Source organism: Pinus tabuliformis, chromosome 8, assembly GCF_031772625.1.
Source record: "Pinus tabuliformis cultivar Carrire ecotype Pingquan chromosome 8, CPIR1, whole genome shotgun sequence".
Classification (NCBI taxonomy): Eukaryota; Viridiplantae; Streptophyta; class Pinopsida; order Pinales; family Pinaceae; genus Pinus; species Pinus tabuliformis.
This window is the reverse complement of record NC_142294.1, coordinates 1549844335-1549864032: the sequence shown is the minus strand read 5'-3', so window position 1 is coordinate 1549864032 and position 19698 is coordinate 1549844335. Positions and strand designations below refer to the sequence as shown.

The 19698-nt window shown below is 35.6% G+C and overlaps 1 protein-coding gene across 1 annotated transcript in view; it reads right to left on the bottom strand.

Annotated features, from left to right (window-relative positions):
* LOC149241837 (homeotic protein knotted-1-like) overlaps window positions 1-18068 on the bottom strand; it is a 129821-nt gene extending 111753 nt beyond the window's left edge. Inside the window, exons 1-3 of the mRNA XM_089374068.1 lie at window positions 16568-18068; window positions 16033-16149; window positions 15674-15809 (exon numbers count right to left, since the gene is read on the bottom strand). Of these exons, the coding sequence (XP_089230194.1) occupies window positions 15674-15809; window positions 16033-16149; window positions 16568-17134 (820 nt within the window). The 5' untranslated portion in view covers window positions 17135-18068. The remainder of the gene's footprint in view (window positions 1-15673; window positions 15810-16032; window positions 16150-16567) is intronic.
* Window positions 18069-19698: the final 1630 nt, after the last annotated feature.

Sequence of the window (19698 nt, the reverse complement as noted above, 5' to 3'; positions counted from 1 at the left end):
ATGGTCATGTGAGTTAATTCCTCCACTTTTTCAACTCTAAAAGCATCAATATGGATAACAGACAATATAATGATCCAATCTAGATTAGTTGAAGAGGGAACATTCTTATTTGTTAGTGCGCTCTCCTTTTATTAGGTGAATGGCTACTTATGCAAGTCATTGTTTACAATTGCCTTCCTTCCTTGATTGACAAATGTGAGCACTAGAAACATTGTTATATTTCCTCCAACTTTTCATAGCCTCTACAAATTTATCCTTTTGACAGAAATCTCCAAAAGTGATGACATTAAACATCTACTAATAAACTTCACGACCAACTTTTCTTAATCATCAATCACTCTAATCCAAATGGTGTAGTCGTTGAAATCCTAGATGTATGCATCTATTATTTGATTTGATTTCTCAAATGTATCACCATTGTCATTGTTACTTACAATAGTGGACAAGATATAAATTTTCCTTCATTAAGGATTTGAATACATCCCAAATCATGGCATGACCAATTTTTCTTAATCATCAATCACTCTGATACAAATGGTGTTGTTGAAATCCTAGATGTAGACATCTATCATTTGATTGGATTTATATAAAATGTATCACCATTGTCATTGTTACTTACAATAGTTGACAAGATATAAATTTTCCTTCGTTAAGGATTTGAATACATCCCAAATCATAGCATGTAAAACTCATATGGATTCTACCACCAAAGAAATTCTTCTTTGTGTTCATGCATAGTTTTAGGAAGGAAACTTTGTATTTATCTATGAAATTTTATACAATGGAACAAGAGTATAATTTGCATCGATATCCATCAAATCACAAGGCATCCATTTAACTATCATACAATGAACAATCCACCTTGGTTTCCACATTAAGAGAGAAACGTATATTCACCGTTGGCCCTACTCCAATATTACTTAATTGCGTGCTTGGATTGCTTACATGGGTTTCTTTTGGATGATAACTTGTAAATGGGCAATATTTATCAATTGACCATCCATACACACAACTTTTGAACTAAGAGTATGAAGAAGTCCCACAATATTTATTAATTTATATTAGATTTCTTTTGTTGTCTAAGTGATGGCCATAACCATCAACTTAATGTACTCAATTCAAAATTACACGTGATAGGATGTGCTCTGATACTAATTTGATCTCAATGTCCCCTTAGAAAAATTAACACAATCAAAATGTATTATTATTGCATACAAAACAAATAGACTATGGCAAGGAAAAAATTTAAGCATGAAGATAATATCAAAAAAGTAATTTCAAAACTTTTCTCATTATCTTGATAATTTTGAACAAATTCAAAACATGTTTTTGCACAACGAAGTATGTACAAGAACAAGAAAAATATGAAGTTAAATAACAATTTGAGACAAATACATAGATAGCACTACCAAAACTATAGTCCATCGAACCTTAGCACCAATTTGACACAAATATATAAATAACACTACCAACAATACACAACTCATTTTAGTTCCATATGTTTATATACCACAATACATTAGTGTATAGGAGTTCAAAAGGTAAACACCTACATAGAAAGAATACAACACTCTATTTTGACTATTGCATTATCATTTTAACGATTTCTTAAATTGTCCATCCATATGTGCACCTACACCAAAGTTATATGCCATGGTTGTGTGTGACCATAAGAACATGCCATGATTAAATGAAAGCATAGGCACATGCCATGATTAAATATAGCAAGAGAAAAAATGATTTGGAAGTCTTATTCATGCCAATACTACCACTACAATGTGCACCCATACATGGACAATATTTTAGGCTATACTTTCTCTAGTGTTAATCCTCATGTCATGTATTTTCTCGAACTCTAACTCTTTTGTAAATCATATATAACATTAAAGTGATAGTTTTATTCCACTTCCATTTTTTCCATTAAAGCTTTTTGAGGTTATAGGCTCAACTTCATGAATAAAGAATTTGGATTACATCCTTTCACAAATCACCCTATCATGATTTAATAATTGAAACTTGGATCTCAAATATAGTCACCAAAAATATATATGACAATTATGATTCCTCCTAAAAACTCTTGGTCGAGAACCAAGAACAATAGACAAAAACCCTACCTTTGTGTCAGAAAACAAAGACCATTAGCGAGATTAATAGTGTCCATTGAAAACCTCCCAATATTTCTAGATACTCTGAGAAATAAAGGTGTCTTTTAGCTTCACATGATTGAGATGATAATAAGAGTTTGCAAATTGGGCCCCAAACAAGACTTATTTACTAGAGGAACTCCAATGCAAATATGATTTTTCTAAAGCACCTTTGAAAATTCATTTATTTCCATCATGAAATCACCTATTATGCACATAAGACTTAAGCTTCTGTATGAATCCTAATTTCCCCATATCTCCCCAATCTTTAGGGATATAGCACAAGTTCCAATTAACACCATGGAAAACTTTTTCTCCATGTATGTTAGCTCAAATAAAGTTGTCCAAGGATTTCTCTAGCGGCAAGAAGTAGTAGGCATTAGCAAAAAGACCCTAATAAGAGACATAATAATCATAGGTGGTTTCCCATGCATTTGCCTACATTTGAAATTTAGCAACCACTAAAATGGGCTTTGTTGACAATTTCTCAATATTTTTCTACATCCATTGAATAAGGGTACCCCAAATATATTTAGGTGGTTTCTAGAACTAAAAGCGCTTGAATCCAAGCAACTAAAAAATATATCTAGGTTTTATCCAAACCCAACCTTGTTTTTTCAATCCAAGTGCGCAATTCCTGTAGGTTTTATTTGTGGGAATGTATTTTGGTCCATTAGATCCTGAAGCTTAAGGAACCACAAAAAGTTATAGGTGGTATATAGTATTCTCTATAGAAACCCAATCCTAAAGAATAAAAATAAAAAGGTCTACCAACTTCCAAAGCCCCTATTTTGGTGGGGACAATGTCTTTTGATAAAGTCATGGTAAATTAAATAACCCAAGGCCAAAATTTTTCTTGATCAAGTCACTTGGTAAATTAAATAATCCAATGCCTATATTGCCATATAGCCTAAAAGGTTGTTGCAAACAAACATCATTCTCAACTTGAGTTGAAGAGAGCCCCACCCTACAATTACACATGTTGATGAACATCCACCAAAGCTTATTACAGCTTGAGACTCAAATTTATCAGTCAGAAAATAATACTGAGGAATTGTTCCAATTTTTGTTAAAAGTCCCAAAGGGAAGTCCTTAGTGAATTGGGTAAGAGAAAATATATTTGTCTCTTCCCTTGAGCATATTATTCACAACAAAGAGTGCATGCCCTCACATTTTCAATCTCTGCAATTCAAAGGCAAGGTTCTTCAAGACTCTTTATAACTAAATACTATTGTATTACTAGAAAATCAACTATTGTTCTAAATACAAGGCAGAGAGGATGTGTCAGTGGATCCAAGGCTTCAATTGGTCACTCTGTTTACTTCAAGGAAGTTGTACAAGGGAATAACTTTGCCCTTGCACATCAGAACCAGAGTATTCCAGGCCCATACATTGTTGAATAAATGGAGAAAGCTCCTTCCATGGAAGTAAATCTCCCTAATGTATCTTCTATTTTCTTTGTTCTTCAATCCAAAGCAATAATTTGCAGATTTAATGGCTTTTGGCCTAAACCTAATGCTCTTTTTCAGTGGATCTTCTCCAATTTGTGGCATATACCTGTGTTCAAAGCGCCTTTTCATAATTGAGTTTGAAACACAAAAGGATTTGGATTTTATTTTAAATGTAGGTCTTTGGTTCTAGGGTAGAGCTGGACTATTCATCACTCCATGGTTCCCTAAGTTTGATGCCACCACCATGGTGATCTCAACCATGTTAATTTGGGTGCAGCTTCCAAACCTCCCTCTCCCTTTTTGGCATCATAAATTCCTTTAAGAAATAGGAAACACGCTGGGAAAATTCAAAAAAATAGACTTGGAAAGAACTGAAAATGGACTCTTAATATTTTCTAGGATATGCATGGAGATTGATATTTGCAAAGGGCTCCCAGATCATATAACTCTGAAACACCACAACTTCCATTGGTCACAACTCTTAGATATGAGAACACGACATTTATGTCGTGGATGCTTACAAACTGGACATTTACAGAATACGTGACCACATGCAAAGAAGAATCTAAAGAGAAAGAAGAGGCAACCTACTGGACCAAGAGGATGGCAGCTCCCAGAGCATTCCCCTTCTAAGGACCAGGCGGAGGATAACATGGATAATAAAACCGAAAAACAAGAGGTGAGAATTCTGACTCAGCAAGAAGACATTCAGATTGGAGTTGTTGAGGTTTTGCTAGGTACAAACTCTCCTCCTCAACAATGATTGGATCTAGAGGCCTTGTAATGTTTGGATGGGAAAGGAGGTACGAAAAGAGCTCATGTATCAGAGAGTTCAGACAAATATGTCCCTCAAATGTGACAAGAGTTGGCCTTGGTTCTTGTTGAACCAAATTTCGATGGGTCGCATAAAGTCCAAAAAAGGAAAGGAAGAAAAAAACAAATGCTAGTTTTTAGCCATAACTTTCTTTTCCTTTTTTGTAACCATTTCTTGGGATTTTCTCTAGGGTTCTCAGTCTATTTTTAAACCTTATTCTGTTGCTTCCACGTCTTTTACACAAAGTCATATAACTTTTTGTCTATATATGCATACACACTTTGTGTCTCTACAAAATGTAATTTTTATATATTTAATAAAAATTATGGTTTTTTTTTTATTTTTTTATTTTGGAGAAAGAAGCCATCGAAGCTTATAAGAAGTGTGTCTTAACAACACTATTGATGAATTTTCCAAAAGGCCATGCCTTAATCATGGACATACTAAAGGGTCAATAGACCCTCTCATATGATTTCTTGAAGTTAATATTTGCTAAGGTAGTGAGCATAGTGCATGTCTTCCCACGCAAGAATAACATTATCTAGAATGAAAATGTCTCTAATAAACATTGTCTATTCTATAAAAATGATGTTGGGTGATATGTGTGTGATGCACAATGCTAGTGCCTTGGCGAAAATGATGTTAGATACATTCAAAGGTGTTACTGAACATGCAATAACCCCTCCAAGGTGAGGCATTACATTTTGTCTCAATAAATTTTGGCGCTTCAAGCACGATAGAATTAGAGGTAATGTATATCATGGAGTCCATAGAAATACATTCCTCAAGAAGTGTGACAGAAAGGGTCATGTGCAAAAAGGACATTTACAAATTATTCATGGACTCTCTCTAAATGCCACTCTTTCAATCATAACCTAATGGATAAATACCTAGGTCATTTGTCACTATATCATAAAGGGTTGAGGACAAAACACACCCTTGTTGAATGGAATTTGAAATTCCAAAGTCCTTCAATTTACACATGTTGTGTATTCCAAGAAGATTGTCTTGTTGCCTTTGAGGAATAACTTCCCCAAGCATAGGGCCACATCCAAAGTCCTTCAATTAACACATGTTCATGGCTAAGCATGTTGAGTATTCCGAGAAGATTGTCTTACTGGCTTTGAGGAATAATTTCCCCAAGCATAGGGCCTTGTGCATGGCAAAAATGAAGTGCCATTAGACTTTGTCATCTTTCTAAAAAACAATATTAATGAATAGGACATCAAGAGCAAAGAATCAAGCCAACTCCATTCACTACATAATAATATCATTATCTATAACAAAGCTCCCTATTTTAAACCTTTTCTACAATGTCTATATGATCTAAGGTTAAGATGTGATTGAAGCACAAAGCCAACACCTTAAGCTACAATTTTGTCAGACCCATTCAAAAGTGTTCCATTAATGTGGAATCTTCTATAGTGCGAGGTATTGCATTTTCAGCAACTAGATCTCAAGACCCAATACAAAACAAAAAAATATCATGGAGGTGCTTTGTATAGCTTTAATTGTAAAAAATAATAATAAAAGGGTCATATACAAAATGCCCATTTACCAACTACCCATGTTAATTGGTTATTTCTTTGATCAAACCTTAATAGATGAAATTACCATGGCCTCTACCTCCATAACATAAAGGGTGTAGGACAATAGGCACCCTTGCTGGAAGGACTTTAGATGGTTTGTCCAGCGATTTGAACCTACACTAATTGATGATTAAGCAAGGTGATACTTCTAAGAAGAGTGTCTCAACAACTCTAAAGAAGAATTTCCCAAAGCTTGAGGCCTTGAGCGTGGCCTAGGTGAGACATTCAACCCGATCATAAGATTTCTCCAAATAAATTTTAATGAAGATGATGTCAAGGCCAACGTAATGAAAACACTCAATGTCTTCCCACACCAAAATGGTGTTATATAAAATCAATCACCCTTACATAATCCCCCTTGCACTAAGCAAAAGATCCTATATGATCTTCAATGAGATGTGCTTCATGCATAAGACTAGTGCCTTTACCAAAATTATGCAAGACACATTCAATATTGTTACTATTTTTCAACAAGTAACAAGGTTAAGGCCTCCAAGCAATAATATGTGATTGTACCTTCTTTAAGTCAAATGATGTCTCTCTAATAGCTTCTTATATACTTAGAGCAAGTTTAGATTGACAACCTCCCATGTGATCTTCTAAAATTCACATAATCCCAGTGATTTATCATTCGTTATCTCCATCGATGCAACAGTCAACTCATCCAAATGTAAGTTGCATGAAACATCGAAACATGTACAAGCTTCCAAAAACCGAGTCATACAATCATCGCAACACCTCGCACCCCCACCCGCCCCTAACCCAAATATTTAAAAATATAAATATAAATACAAAATAAAAATAAAAATATAAAAATAAAAATGGATACATCGGGGGGGGGGGAATATTTTTTAAAAAAATTCAAAAAAATATAGATATATAGGGAAATTTTTGGTGCTAAATTTCGCAAATGGTCTAATTATCCATGCATTTTCCCCAAAAACAGATTTGCCAATTTCCTTTTTTTTAAATGATTCGTTCAAATTTTAGAGGATAAAATTAATTTACTATAAAAATTGTAAAATTTTATCAAGACAACATAAAATCATTAGAATTTTAATTTTTTAAACAAAAATATCGTCAAACATTTTAGAAGTTTCACATTAGGGAATAGTAAAATTCATCAAGTTTTCTACACTACAAAATAATTTCCCATCCTTTGAATTTTCCTTGTAAATAACATTTTAGAAGGAAACCCATGTCTGTAGCAATTACCATATATGATTAATGATGAAAAAATCATAGATTTGCACTCTTAATCAATGCTAATTGCATACCCTTGTATATAATAGAATCCAGTGGAAACATTGCAAAGTTGATAATCTCGAAATGCCAACTATTAGGTATATTGAATTCTAAGAAGTACAATAAAGATAAAACCATCCTCAAACACATAATGGTAATATTAAAAATTCAAGTAAAAGGATAGAGAAGGAAAGACGAATGATAATGTCAAGTTTTACCTTAAAAATGCCAAACATTACCACGGTGATAAACCCTCTCAAGCTTAATTTGTTCTCTTTATTTTGTCCTAAAGAGTCATTTGCATGAGCAAGGTGATATTTCCTATGTCCCATAACCATCATGGGCCCTTTTGTGGATCCAAAAATTTTCAAAACATCATTGGAAATCACTAAAATGCCTTGAAATGGAGTTGGCCATATCATATGGCATTTCTAGATTTCGAAACATTGTATGGTTTGCTCAAAAAAATTTCCAAAGGATTGCGTATACGTTTCAATGTTTTTGGGTGTTTCAAGTAGTGGTATGTTGCAAGGGTAGGCATTTCCGACAACAGAAATCGAAAGGAAATCACTACTTGCAAACTCTTTATTGGTCTTTAAAGAGTTGGCAAGGACCATGTCCAGAAAGTTTGAATGACTTATCCTTGGAAATATCCAATAACACAATATTTAGATCATCCAAAGTCAAACACTACTTGCATATTCTTCATTACTCTATAAACAATTGACAAGGAGTATGTCGAAACAAGTTTTGCATGGACACCTTATGCTCTTGTGTGAAACCTAGAAGACTCAAATAACAACCAGTAGTGGATAAAAAACTAATCAATATCTTCTTGCTGAGAAAATGAACCATTGGTCATTTTAATCACAATAATGTTTGTATGGTGCCCACGTGGTTGTTAAGGCCTTAAAGAATTCTTCCTATGATTTTTGGCTACTTTTCTCTCCTATGTATACTTCTAAATTGGGCCCTTTTCTTAAAATGAACTTTGATGAATTATCTAATGTCAATAATTATGGCTTGCAATTCCTCATCAAAGGGGTAAAATTATAGCATGTCATCAAATTCCTCTAATTTATTCCTTAAAGACTCATGGAATCAATATTGCAACCATACTCCTTCAAAAAGGAACTAGTTTTCCTAATGGTTTCCTCCTACAATGGAATCCAAAAAAAATTGCCTCTACACATTGATAAGAGATTCCAAATATATCTTATACAATTAAGATAATTATTGTTCTTAAAATGGGGTGTGGTCTCATGCATCCATACTTTTTAGCATCCCACAGGTACAAGAAACAAACAGGTTAGTGGTATGAATAAGAACTCTTCGAAAACCTCGAGGGTGTTTCCCCCATTGTAATAAAATAATAAGTATCCTACTGAAGGAACAAGAATGAGTCTATCTTCTTCAAGCCCCCTATTTTGTTCTAATAGTTGGAGTATGTTAACAATAGTTCAATTTACTATTTGCTTTTGTTGGGATTATAATGGACAACACCCCCATAGAAGAAAATTGTTTCCACAATATTCCTACCCTGGGATTCAACCTTCATCGTCCGTTGGCATAAGTAATAGAATCCAAACCATTTGTTTTTTATTAAGATAATTTTGCATCTTTAAGTGGGACATATTTAGAAGAAAGTAGGTCTTATGCATCCACATTTTTATAGGCCTCCAAGAGAGAGAGGAACAAATATGTTAGTGGGATAAAAGAGTTACCACTCCCGATAGTTACAGAGGCATTCCATACTGCAATCTTGCTACAAATGTAATAATAAGTATTTTTTTCAAATAACATGGCTACCTCTAACCTCATCATCACTATTTCATTTCTCTTTTTGTAATTGGAGTCTAGACCATATACGTCATAGTGCAATTGACTCTTATAAATTTACTAGTGTCCCAAATGTCAAATTGTACTTTGATGATCAACATGCCCTCATTATCATGTTCCACATTAGCCACATTAAAACACCACAAATCAATCAATGAGCTTCCAATAATTCGTTAGACACCCATTTATAGAAAAGGGAATATTTTATGGCATAATCAAATGCACAATTGTTATCTAGCCCCAGTATTTGGTTGTTAAAATTCACTAAAATCCAAACAAGGCTTTGCGAGGTATCAATTCCATAACTCATAAAGGTAGAATAAGGACGTAGAAAGACCAAAGTTACCATTCCACCCTTGCTTCAACATGGTTTGGCATAAGAGAAATGGAATGCAACAAAGAAAATTATGAATAGAAATTTACACAAAACTCACAATTTCATTTTCATGAATACACAAAACAACAATATTTAAAGCATGTACTTACTCTACAAACTATGGTTTTCTTTGTCGGGATTAATAAGACCCTTAGCATTCCATGAGAAAAGTACCTTCATTAGGATAAGATAAAAATATAATTCATATTATCTTGATGGGCACTTTCATCAATTCCATCTAGGACCTTATAAGAATATGTAGCCACTGTCTTTCACAATCAAGGCCATGAAACTCATCATCCAAACCATGAACCTTTGCCTTTTTCAAGGACTCCTCCAGGTTTGAGACTTGTTTGGGTTTCAAAAGGGGAGGTGGGTAAGGTGTCATCTTATCACCTCCTTAAGAGGAGGCTTGGGTGCCAACATACCGAAGGTTGTCAACTTGGCAAGCTAGGCATTTTGGGCTACAATTGTCTTATTGTTTTGGGAGTTTTTGCAAACCACCTAACTACATCCTCCATCAAAGTCATTATTGGTTCTAGGAGTTAACTACGAATGATATTGAGTCACTAAATTAGTAAGACTGATTGGGTGATATGACTTTGCCAAAGGCAGCAACTTTGAGATTTTGAGGTATGTCATCTAACAACAAAAGAAAGTGTTGGAAAAATTAATATAGAGAAACCGATTCCTAATCATCTTGTCCTATACAGATATTAGAACAAAGCCCTTAATACTTATAGATATGTTGACTCACAAATGGACCCTTTATCAGGTCTACAAGTGGAAGAGAGATCATGAAAAACAAAAGCTTCACATATGTGGAAGTGCACTGAGTGGAAGGCCAAAGTTGAATGTGCATGCCAAGCAACTCAACCAACATAGAGCGACACAATTGGATATACCATTCAAAGTGAAAATATTTTAGTGTAGGGTGAAAACATGAGATATTATGACAAGCACACGGTTTGTAAGCAATGATATCAACATAATGTGATTCCTCATGAAAGGAAGATTAAAAAAGGCTTTTAGTCAAGAATTGGGTGTTAAGGGATTGTTAACCATGTCAATCCCATAACTACTTAATTTAGTTGATAATCATTGCCTCTAAGTATGCAATAGACGAATTATTTAAGAAATATGCACTTTATATAAGCATTACCAACTTAATCATATTCCAAAAGAAAAATATCAATGAGATTTTCATCAAGAGAATTATCATTACATTGTGGAATACCCTCATAACAAACTTCAAGAGCACCTTTTGAGTGGCCATCAAGTTGGTGACTACCAACAATAAATCTATCATCAATTATCCCAACTGAAGATGGATAAAGTGACCCATATTTGGGCCTAAGATAGACCATTAATGGCTCTTAAAGGAATTATGGTGAGCAACAATAATCTAGTTATGTCCATCACAAGTCAACTAGATTGACAAGATGAGAAGTAACATCCATAAGGATATATCTATATTGCATGCACAAGCTCATCAAACCCAAATTCTCAAGCACTCACTCTCCTTCAACTAGACTTTAATTTATGATTGATATCACTTCCAATATAGTCATTGTATATTATGCATATTTACAATGCTATATAGTGACCAATATATCCACAAATTTCTAAGACAATGCCATATTCATATTCACCTATTATTCATGTTCATATTAATACTTGTTTCCTAGTAACTTAGTTTGCAATTGTTTCAATTATTTATTTTTACCACAAGAACTAAAGCTATGAATTGTATTGCTAAACCTTAACCATAGTTATATTGTTCACTATTCAATGAACCAAAAGGCACTTTCTACATCCTAGTATAGAAAAAAGTATAAGGTGTGCCCCATTTGTAATAAATACTTATGTGATCTAAACAATTGAAAAATAAAAATATATTCTCACATTCGCTTGAATTTAATAAAAAATAAAAGAAAATAATAATAATAGTCACTTCACACATACACATGTAAAACAATTGTACATCCACTTTATGCAAACTTTTCTTCAAATTATTTCACTAAAAAATACTTAAGTGTCTCATAGGGACTTAATCCCTCTTGATGCTTGATAAATCTAAAGTTAATATTGGTCTATGTTGGATTTACTTGGATTTGTATGAAAATCAAGTAAGATGCTTTTCATACAAGTTCTAGATGCCCCCAAACACATGAACTTATCACCATAGCTAAATCTCTCAATAGTAAAATTTTATTGAGAATAAAGCTCACAATGGCCCAAAATACTTAATACATGTAACATCTTCATTAATATGCGATGACTCATGCCTTTGCCATTAACATTTAGAGTGACTTGCTCAATGCACAACAAGTAAAGAATACCCCAAGTCCCTATTAGGGAAATGATTTTATTATGTAGCAATAAAATCTATTGCTTGGTCAAAAACTTCATTTTTAAATTTGTGATTGAAAAAGAAACATATGGAATTAACCAGCCCATAATAATTTTCTCAATGAAGGATTCCAAGCTTAGACTCTTATACATACGAACATGCAAGTCATTTTCCTAGTTTTTATGCCCTCTTGACACATAATTCTACTCCAATAACACATATTCACCTTGGATTTTTCTTGTGTGTAAACCTTGAACTGAGCAGATTGAGAAAGCTTTGTCTCTATCGTTTATGAATCTCTTTACTTGGGAAGTCTTAACTTCTTCCAACAAGGAATATAATTGTTTAAAAAAATGAAACTTCTATTTGTCACACCTTTTTGTTGCACGTCTATGTTTTCCGTCTAGTTAAAAGACATCTAACCATCATTCCTGATCTCCCAGACCTCCTTGTATAGCGAATTTAGTTGACTTATCAAGGGTTATATTAACCTTCATAAATAGCAATTCTTAAAGCCTCCATTCTATTGAAAAATGGATGCACAAAGGAAATGTGGAATATAAATTTTATTATTAAAAGAATTATTGTTACAGTGAAGGAGATCCCATTTCTTTCATTTATTAGGCAGTTGTCCAACCTAAATGCTTTAACAACGTAGCAATAACTCATCTTTATTATTGTCACTAACCCAAATCCCTCTCTTGGCATATCTATTTACAACTATCTAAGCCCCTTACATCAAAGATTCAAAATCTTACAATTTCTATATTTCAGCTACTCATCGATCGGATCCTCCACTTTTTAAAGCAAAATTAATCTGCAATTTGCTAAACAATTATCTTGTGCTCTGTTCTGACTTGAGGAGGAATCCGCCTAAGAAATCATCGAGTTGTTTAATCGTATTGAACGAAGATTCCAAGAAACATCTCACCGTCTCTTCTTTTCCTAGTATTCGTTCTTTCCTTTTAAAAATAGTAAAATTCTAAAACAAATTATTCTTAAAAATACACTAATAAATAAATAAAATTTTAAGATTGGTAACCTCTCTAAACCCATGTGCACGATTCTGCCGCCGTGATTGCGACTCCCTTCTGAATCTTGGGGGGTAGAAAGTTGGCTTTGCCTATCGTTGTTAAAAAATAAACAACAAATACACAATTAAATGTGTAATATAAACCTGATTCGGATAGGAGTCCCCTTTCTTTTCGCTTCTAAGGTATCGCTACGTAATTAGTTTCACCGCTTTGATAATTAATGATAACTTATAACTCATTAGTCTTTGTTTAACTGACTCAACAAGAATTGTAATTTTTCATATTGAAATTTAATATTAGAGTATTAATACTCAAACAACTATTCAAATAATATAAGAGATTCCAACCCTTTGGATTGGGATTACCTTCTTTAGACATGGATTACTAAACAAAAAAGCTACTTCTTATAAGGTTCATAATCGTTTCATTCTACGAAATTCACATACTTGGAACTGGAAAGGCATATAAAGCATAAAACAATAAAAGCAACCCCTCTAAGAAATATATAATTCGGCTCTTCACAGGTGTTCCAAGCATACAACTCTTCAAAGTAGAAAACAATAAGAATGTGCTCCTATAGATGTGCATTCTTCGTGGACAGGTACCATACACTATTTTCAAGAGGTCGCTCATCCCAGCAGACTTGAAGTTTCGTGTATCTTGTACCAGCCCGCTATCTTGATTGAAAGTAAATCAATAAGTTATTGGGATGACATAAAAGTTGAGAGAGTTTCGCTCCTACATCCTTAAGTTCCTCTTAGTTCTCTCGAGTACGGTGCCATCTAGAATGGTTAAGTTATACAAATAGACAATCAAGTATGAAGTTTGGTAAGAGGTGATTGCTGTTTTTAGGGTCCGTGTATAGTATTTGCTTGGTTTTAGGAGTGTTCATCTTTCATTTTAGTACGATGTTTGAGAACAAACATGAGGCGTTGTATACCTTCCTAGAATGAACCCATCTAAAATAAGTTTCAAATTTCTAGACACTGAACCGTCTCTCGTTTTGCTTCTTTTGTGTTGCATCGAGAGAGAGAAAATCAGGAACAATCTACCTTCTATGTTATAATATAACTTTTTCCTTTTCCGGAGATTGTACTGGAATGCTTTATATAACTTTCCATTCTTAATGTAACAGGTCAGATTGCCATCTTATATTAAATAAAAAGGGATATGCTAATCTACACCCCACTCTAGAAACTAGCCATTTAGTTCCACTTAACAGTCAAGGTTATCAACCACATGACTCAAACTGCAATATGATTAAGGGCTCTGATATACCGCGACTGATATGGTTAAGCATCTATTGGGATAAGATCGCCATCCTACAAGCATAAAGACAGATAGCATCTGTCATTTGTGATATACCACATTACTTCTTGGAAGCCCATGCGCATCAGCCTTCCTTTTCTTTTAAAAAGTAAGGCATGGTCTCCCTTCCTCCTTGAATGGTAATTATTTAGAAGCATCTGAAATTTACCTGAAGTACAACTATCACAACAACTTCAACCATTAGTGTTCGAAGATATAGTGCATTGCGGAGACTACTTATTGTTTTATAACAATCATTTCTTTTAGTACTAGGGAGATCTCATAAAGAGCCCTCAAATATAAGCAATAACGTGTAAAAGCTAAATACAGAGCGCTTCAGTGCGAGATAATTAACAGACATTAGTAAGACTTCCTTAAAGTCACGAATTTCAAGGTAATTGTTCATCTTTAGCCTGGTGAGCCATCTTTACAACCCTAGAAAAAGTAATGTTATGAAAACCCTCAAGGAACCTATAAACGTATAGGATTTGACTCGAAATGGGATTCTGACTTGTTGATAAAACCAATTTAATAAACATCAATTGACGGCGTTGCTAACAATTTTTCTGTCAACATTATTGGTTAAAAGGTTCACTTCTAGAGAATGTGACATGTGTTCTAGGTATTCCATTCATTATTTTAACCACATTCTTCTTCTGGTACCTATTTTCCTCATTGCTACCTCTTCGATGCATAAGAGCTTCAAGATTTTGGTAACATACTCGCCGTTTAATACCAGTCAGAGCCAAGGCTCCCATAGGCTTCGGAGTTTCTCACAGAACCGTACGCAGGAGAAGATTTTCGAATATATACATCCCAGTGCGCTTCCTGCCTCCGTAGAAATAACTATATAGCGTTATATGAACTGTTATGCAAGATTTTTATGTTCTATTTCAAAAGTATGTCTGCTTCATAATTTATGGGGTCGCGTATCGAAAACGGCAATACCCACTGTACTGTGTATTTCTTAAAAAAACATACCCACTGTACTGTGAATGCTTCCATTGCAAATCTTAAACTCATACTTCTTCTGAATTGAACAAGTTCTTACTACAGTGTCATTATTTAAGTCAGTGAAAGATATTTGTTTATTCCATTCTGGGATTGGGACGGCCGTCCAAATTCTAATAGTAATAAGAAAAGGGCAGTTGAAATGGATCGGGACCTGCGATACACCCAAAATGCGTGAGCACATAATCGTGTATTCATTCAAAAACACTGGGTCAAAATAGTTAATATGTCGTTAGAGAGTTGAAATGCCCCCCCCCATATGGTCCATGGCCTTGAGATTTTGTTAGAACAGTTCCAAATCTACATCTGGCCGTCTTGAATTGCGCTTGGCATGGTTTACAGCATATTAGGTTTCCTTCGAATTCACTCTACTTTCCTCACAATAGGGTAACTTTTATATAGTGGAGTTCATATGAAACAGAATTATTAGCCGAAAAAGAAAACAAAAGTAGAAAGGTTTATGAAAATACAAATAATGCAGCAAGCTAGCAAGCTTTAGCAAGCTTTACCTGAAGGAGAAATTCGTATTGTTCCTTTGCCTAGGGAATTGAGCTGGGCTTCAATCTTCTTCAAAAATGACATCGCTTCTTTGAAGGGCTTTGTGAGCTCCTCGTGGTATTTAGTTAACATTTCGCAGTAAGCCTCCTGGTAAAGAAAGAATGCATCGTTAGATATCATCTTGTTTCCAGTAACCTTAGAAGCTAATCCCTTCACATGAATCACTTTGGTTTTAAGCATTCAGACAGTGGTAGTTATATGGCCGCTAATGAATCAAAAGTTGTCAGAACAATTGTTCGTAGCCAGAAGGGTAAAATAATTCTGATAGTAAACTTTTACCATAAAATAAATCTAATAGTAAAAGTTTTACCATAAATTGATCTAGTTCTGGGTCCATTCCGATGCTCAGACTCGACCGATGTTGTTGGTTTTCGTATTCATGGCTAAGCGCATCTAGACGCGCCGCGACTTCGGGAGGAGCCCCAATCTGCATCAGCAAAGAGATATAAAATTTGTAGATGCAGCTTAGAGTTCAAAATTTATCACATCGTATAGTCAAACTAACTAGTGCGAAACAAATCCTAGTGAAAAAGCTTGTGAAAAAAATCCAAATTTATCTCTGCATACAGCGCATGTTAGGACATCAGCAGCTGTGTCTCTTTACAAAACCCTAATTCTTTCACGAGCCTTGTACTGACAGGAAAAGTAATGGGAAACACCAGCGTTATTCTCCACACAAGACATTTAAAAGTGTTCGCCACAAGAGAAACAGCAATTACAACAATCACATGCAAAGACAGGCATCTAGATACGAATTCCATACGTGTACACACATCCCAGGGTTTGACACTTGATAAACAGTGCAGCAGCTTCTGTTTCAACGGGCTAATGCAACTTGTCTTTACCTTTTGACAGTCGATGTAAGCTCCCAACAAGTTCGGATACTGTGGATGGGCTAATATTTTGGATTTTATTGCATCCGCCTCATTGAAATGGGAACTATCCGCCTCCAAAGACGTTATCATCCGCGCTGCTCCTCCAGCCTGCGACGCTATCGATGTGACTAGCGGAGCATTTGAGGACTGATCTGCGTAGCAGTTTCCTGATTGTTCCCTGCGAATTTCAAATTGATTACGAAGACTAGAGCAACCTTCTGTCTTAACCGACGGCATGGACGAATCTGACATGACAGCCTGCTCAGACACTAACTGGTCCATCCCGTGCTGCCGTTTAAGCTTATGATCTCCCTGAGAGGCCTGGAACATTGCTGCTGAGAGAAGGCATTCAGCATGGCCATGGAACGATGAAAATGAACTAGGCATGCTCGTCGTCATTGTGCTCTCGCTTTCATGAGGCTCGTGTTGGGTCATCAGCGCCATCATTGAGCTGACGCCGACGTCTCCGTACTCGGCCATGCTAACTCCATAAAGCGAAGAGGAGGCTTGGGCAGCAGCTGCATTCAGGTGTTCCATATCTCAGAATGAAACAATTTTTTCATAGGTGTCTGCCTTTACTGCATCATCCAAAAATGCATCACAGTATTTCTTCTTTTGCAGACTGTGTTTGTATAATAGTTCTCTGAGATCAGCTCTTTCGGCTGGCTACCTCCTACCTCGTATTCCCCCCCACCATTCCTTCGGGGGTCCATAAGCTACGTTTCAATCTCTTGCTGATCATGTATTTCAATGCCCGATTCTACTGCTCTCTTTTTTTCATTGACAGGATCAACAAATAGAATAAAATGCATCATATGCACGGGGAGGAGCCTCTCATTGTGGAAACCCACCAGCCCACAAGCGTCGCTTTCTCAATTCTGGATCCCAACAGAGATGCCGTTGAGCCTTTTCCTTTTCTTTTCGAGAACCATGTGACATATGTGTTAATGTTTAGTGTTCAGCTCCAGCACAATCCACCGCACAAAATCATGCTGGCCCAGTAGTACAAAACCCACAAACCAACAATAGCGGGCATCTTATCTTTTGCTGTGACCAGCACCATCTCCCCACTCTCCGACCACTTTGAACCCACCGAAAAAGCAGAATACATGCAGCTCATTTCACCATTTTCTTCATACAACGAAATTCCCCGTCGCCGAATACCCACTGACATAACCTAGGCCTCCCTCACTGCCTCTCCAATCTGCATGACAAAGGTCTACTGAGCGAATAATTTAAAGATCTACTGAAAGTACCAAAAAAGTACTGATTGCGTTCAAGGAAAATCCCTACGGATCTTCCTATCCTGACTCCTCTGTACTACTCGTCTGCTGCGAGAAGGTCACTCGTCTTCTGCCACTCCCTTCTCGCGACCCTCCCTCCTCTTCCTCCACTCCCTCCCGTCTTGATTTTCGAGTGTTTTGTCCTGCCATGGTCTGGCCTCAACGAGAAATAAAGCGACGGCCCCTCGCCCCACGCCACCGCTTGCAAACCTAATCCTTTTCTCTGCACCTTCTCGAACTTCGAGCACATCAAGAGCGTACTAACACCCCCGGCCCCCCCTCCTCGACCCGTCCACTTTGTATTCTTCTGCTTTATGAGCTCACAAAAAGTAATGGGTAATAAAATCCCCTCTGGTAATCACGTGTGGAGTGCAGATGGCAGTGATCAACCTTACGTACGTGGATCGCGCGCAGGGCGGGCGGTGCGGTGCCACCGTGCCCTGATCAATCCGAAGGCGCCGGCGGTGAGAATGACGGCTGACGGCGCGCATATCGCTCTCGGCTGGCCCTCGCCTATTCCATTAGAATTATACGTCTTTTGAGGGGTTTTCATTCCCAATTTTATACATTTAGATTATGGAAATTGTAGTTCACCAGATGCAAATGGTGCCCAGCAAAATTAATGTACACTTATATGACCAAAAAAAACGTTTTACCACAACACATGAAAAAGCCGTAGTTTATATGTTGTAGGTTTTGGAGGGTTTTGCGGTATAGATTCCAGTATAGATTGTTTAAAATCTGATAGTGATTTCTTCACAGGTTTGAGTTGTTGCAAATTTTCCATAATTTAAGTATTTCATGGGTTTTTAAGGTGTGGAATTAATATATAATTAAAAAACCTATTTTAAATAAAAACAAGTAGAAAAAATGCGCAAAATTCAACCCTAACATTCTAAAAACATATCAGGTTTAAACAATGCCGTAAAAAATAAAAATAAAAATGGGTAAAAGATAACCGGCTGCAAGGAAAACCCCGTAATCAGCCGTCGACGAGATGGACCCGCTTCTTTTGTACCGCCTTCCCGTTGTGACTTCCATCTTAATCATTTTTACGGACCCATATTGTGTCAATGTTTGAAGTTCTCTATTTGAACTCAAAGACCATTCCGCACTCTTTCCACTGTTACCCTAATCATCGGTCTAAACAGTTAAAAAGAGCTTGTGGCACCTAACCGGACTTCTCCAGAAGAAACTGTAACAATGGCTGGTCGACGTGAAAGGCATTACATCCAAATTTTGAACTAAAGCTACATGCTCATAAGAGTTCTAACCCATGCTCATTAGAGTTCTAACCCACTTCGAAGTTAGAAAAGATTTTTCACATGTCTATATCGATGTCAAGATTGCAAGTCCAACATATTGTACTGTGGCGTGTTGCGTAGGACAGTGAACCATTATTGTTTCTCCTTTCCAACTTTACCTTCACTTTATTCTGATCAAAATAACTTTTTTCCTCCATGTTTCTTTGTATTGATCCTGTATTGTAATGTACCCATAGTGGTTTAAAAGTTACATGCTTCAACGCTAGTGGATTAAGGAAGAACATTTCTTACACTTATTCTTGAAAACAATTAAAAGTAGTATTGTACAGTTATATCCTCTATGTTTCTTTGTATTGATGATGTATAATAGTGTACCCATAGTACTTCAAAAGTTACATGCTTCAACGCGAGTAGATTAAAGAAGAACCTATCTTATAACACTTGATCTTTAAAAACAATTAAGGTCATTAAAGCATTAAAAAAAAATTGTGAATACAATTTTGATTATTACATTAATATTCTTAAATTTTAAAAAATAAAATAATGAAAACAT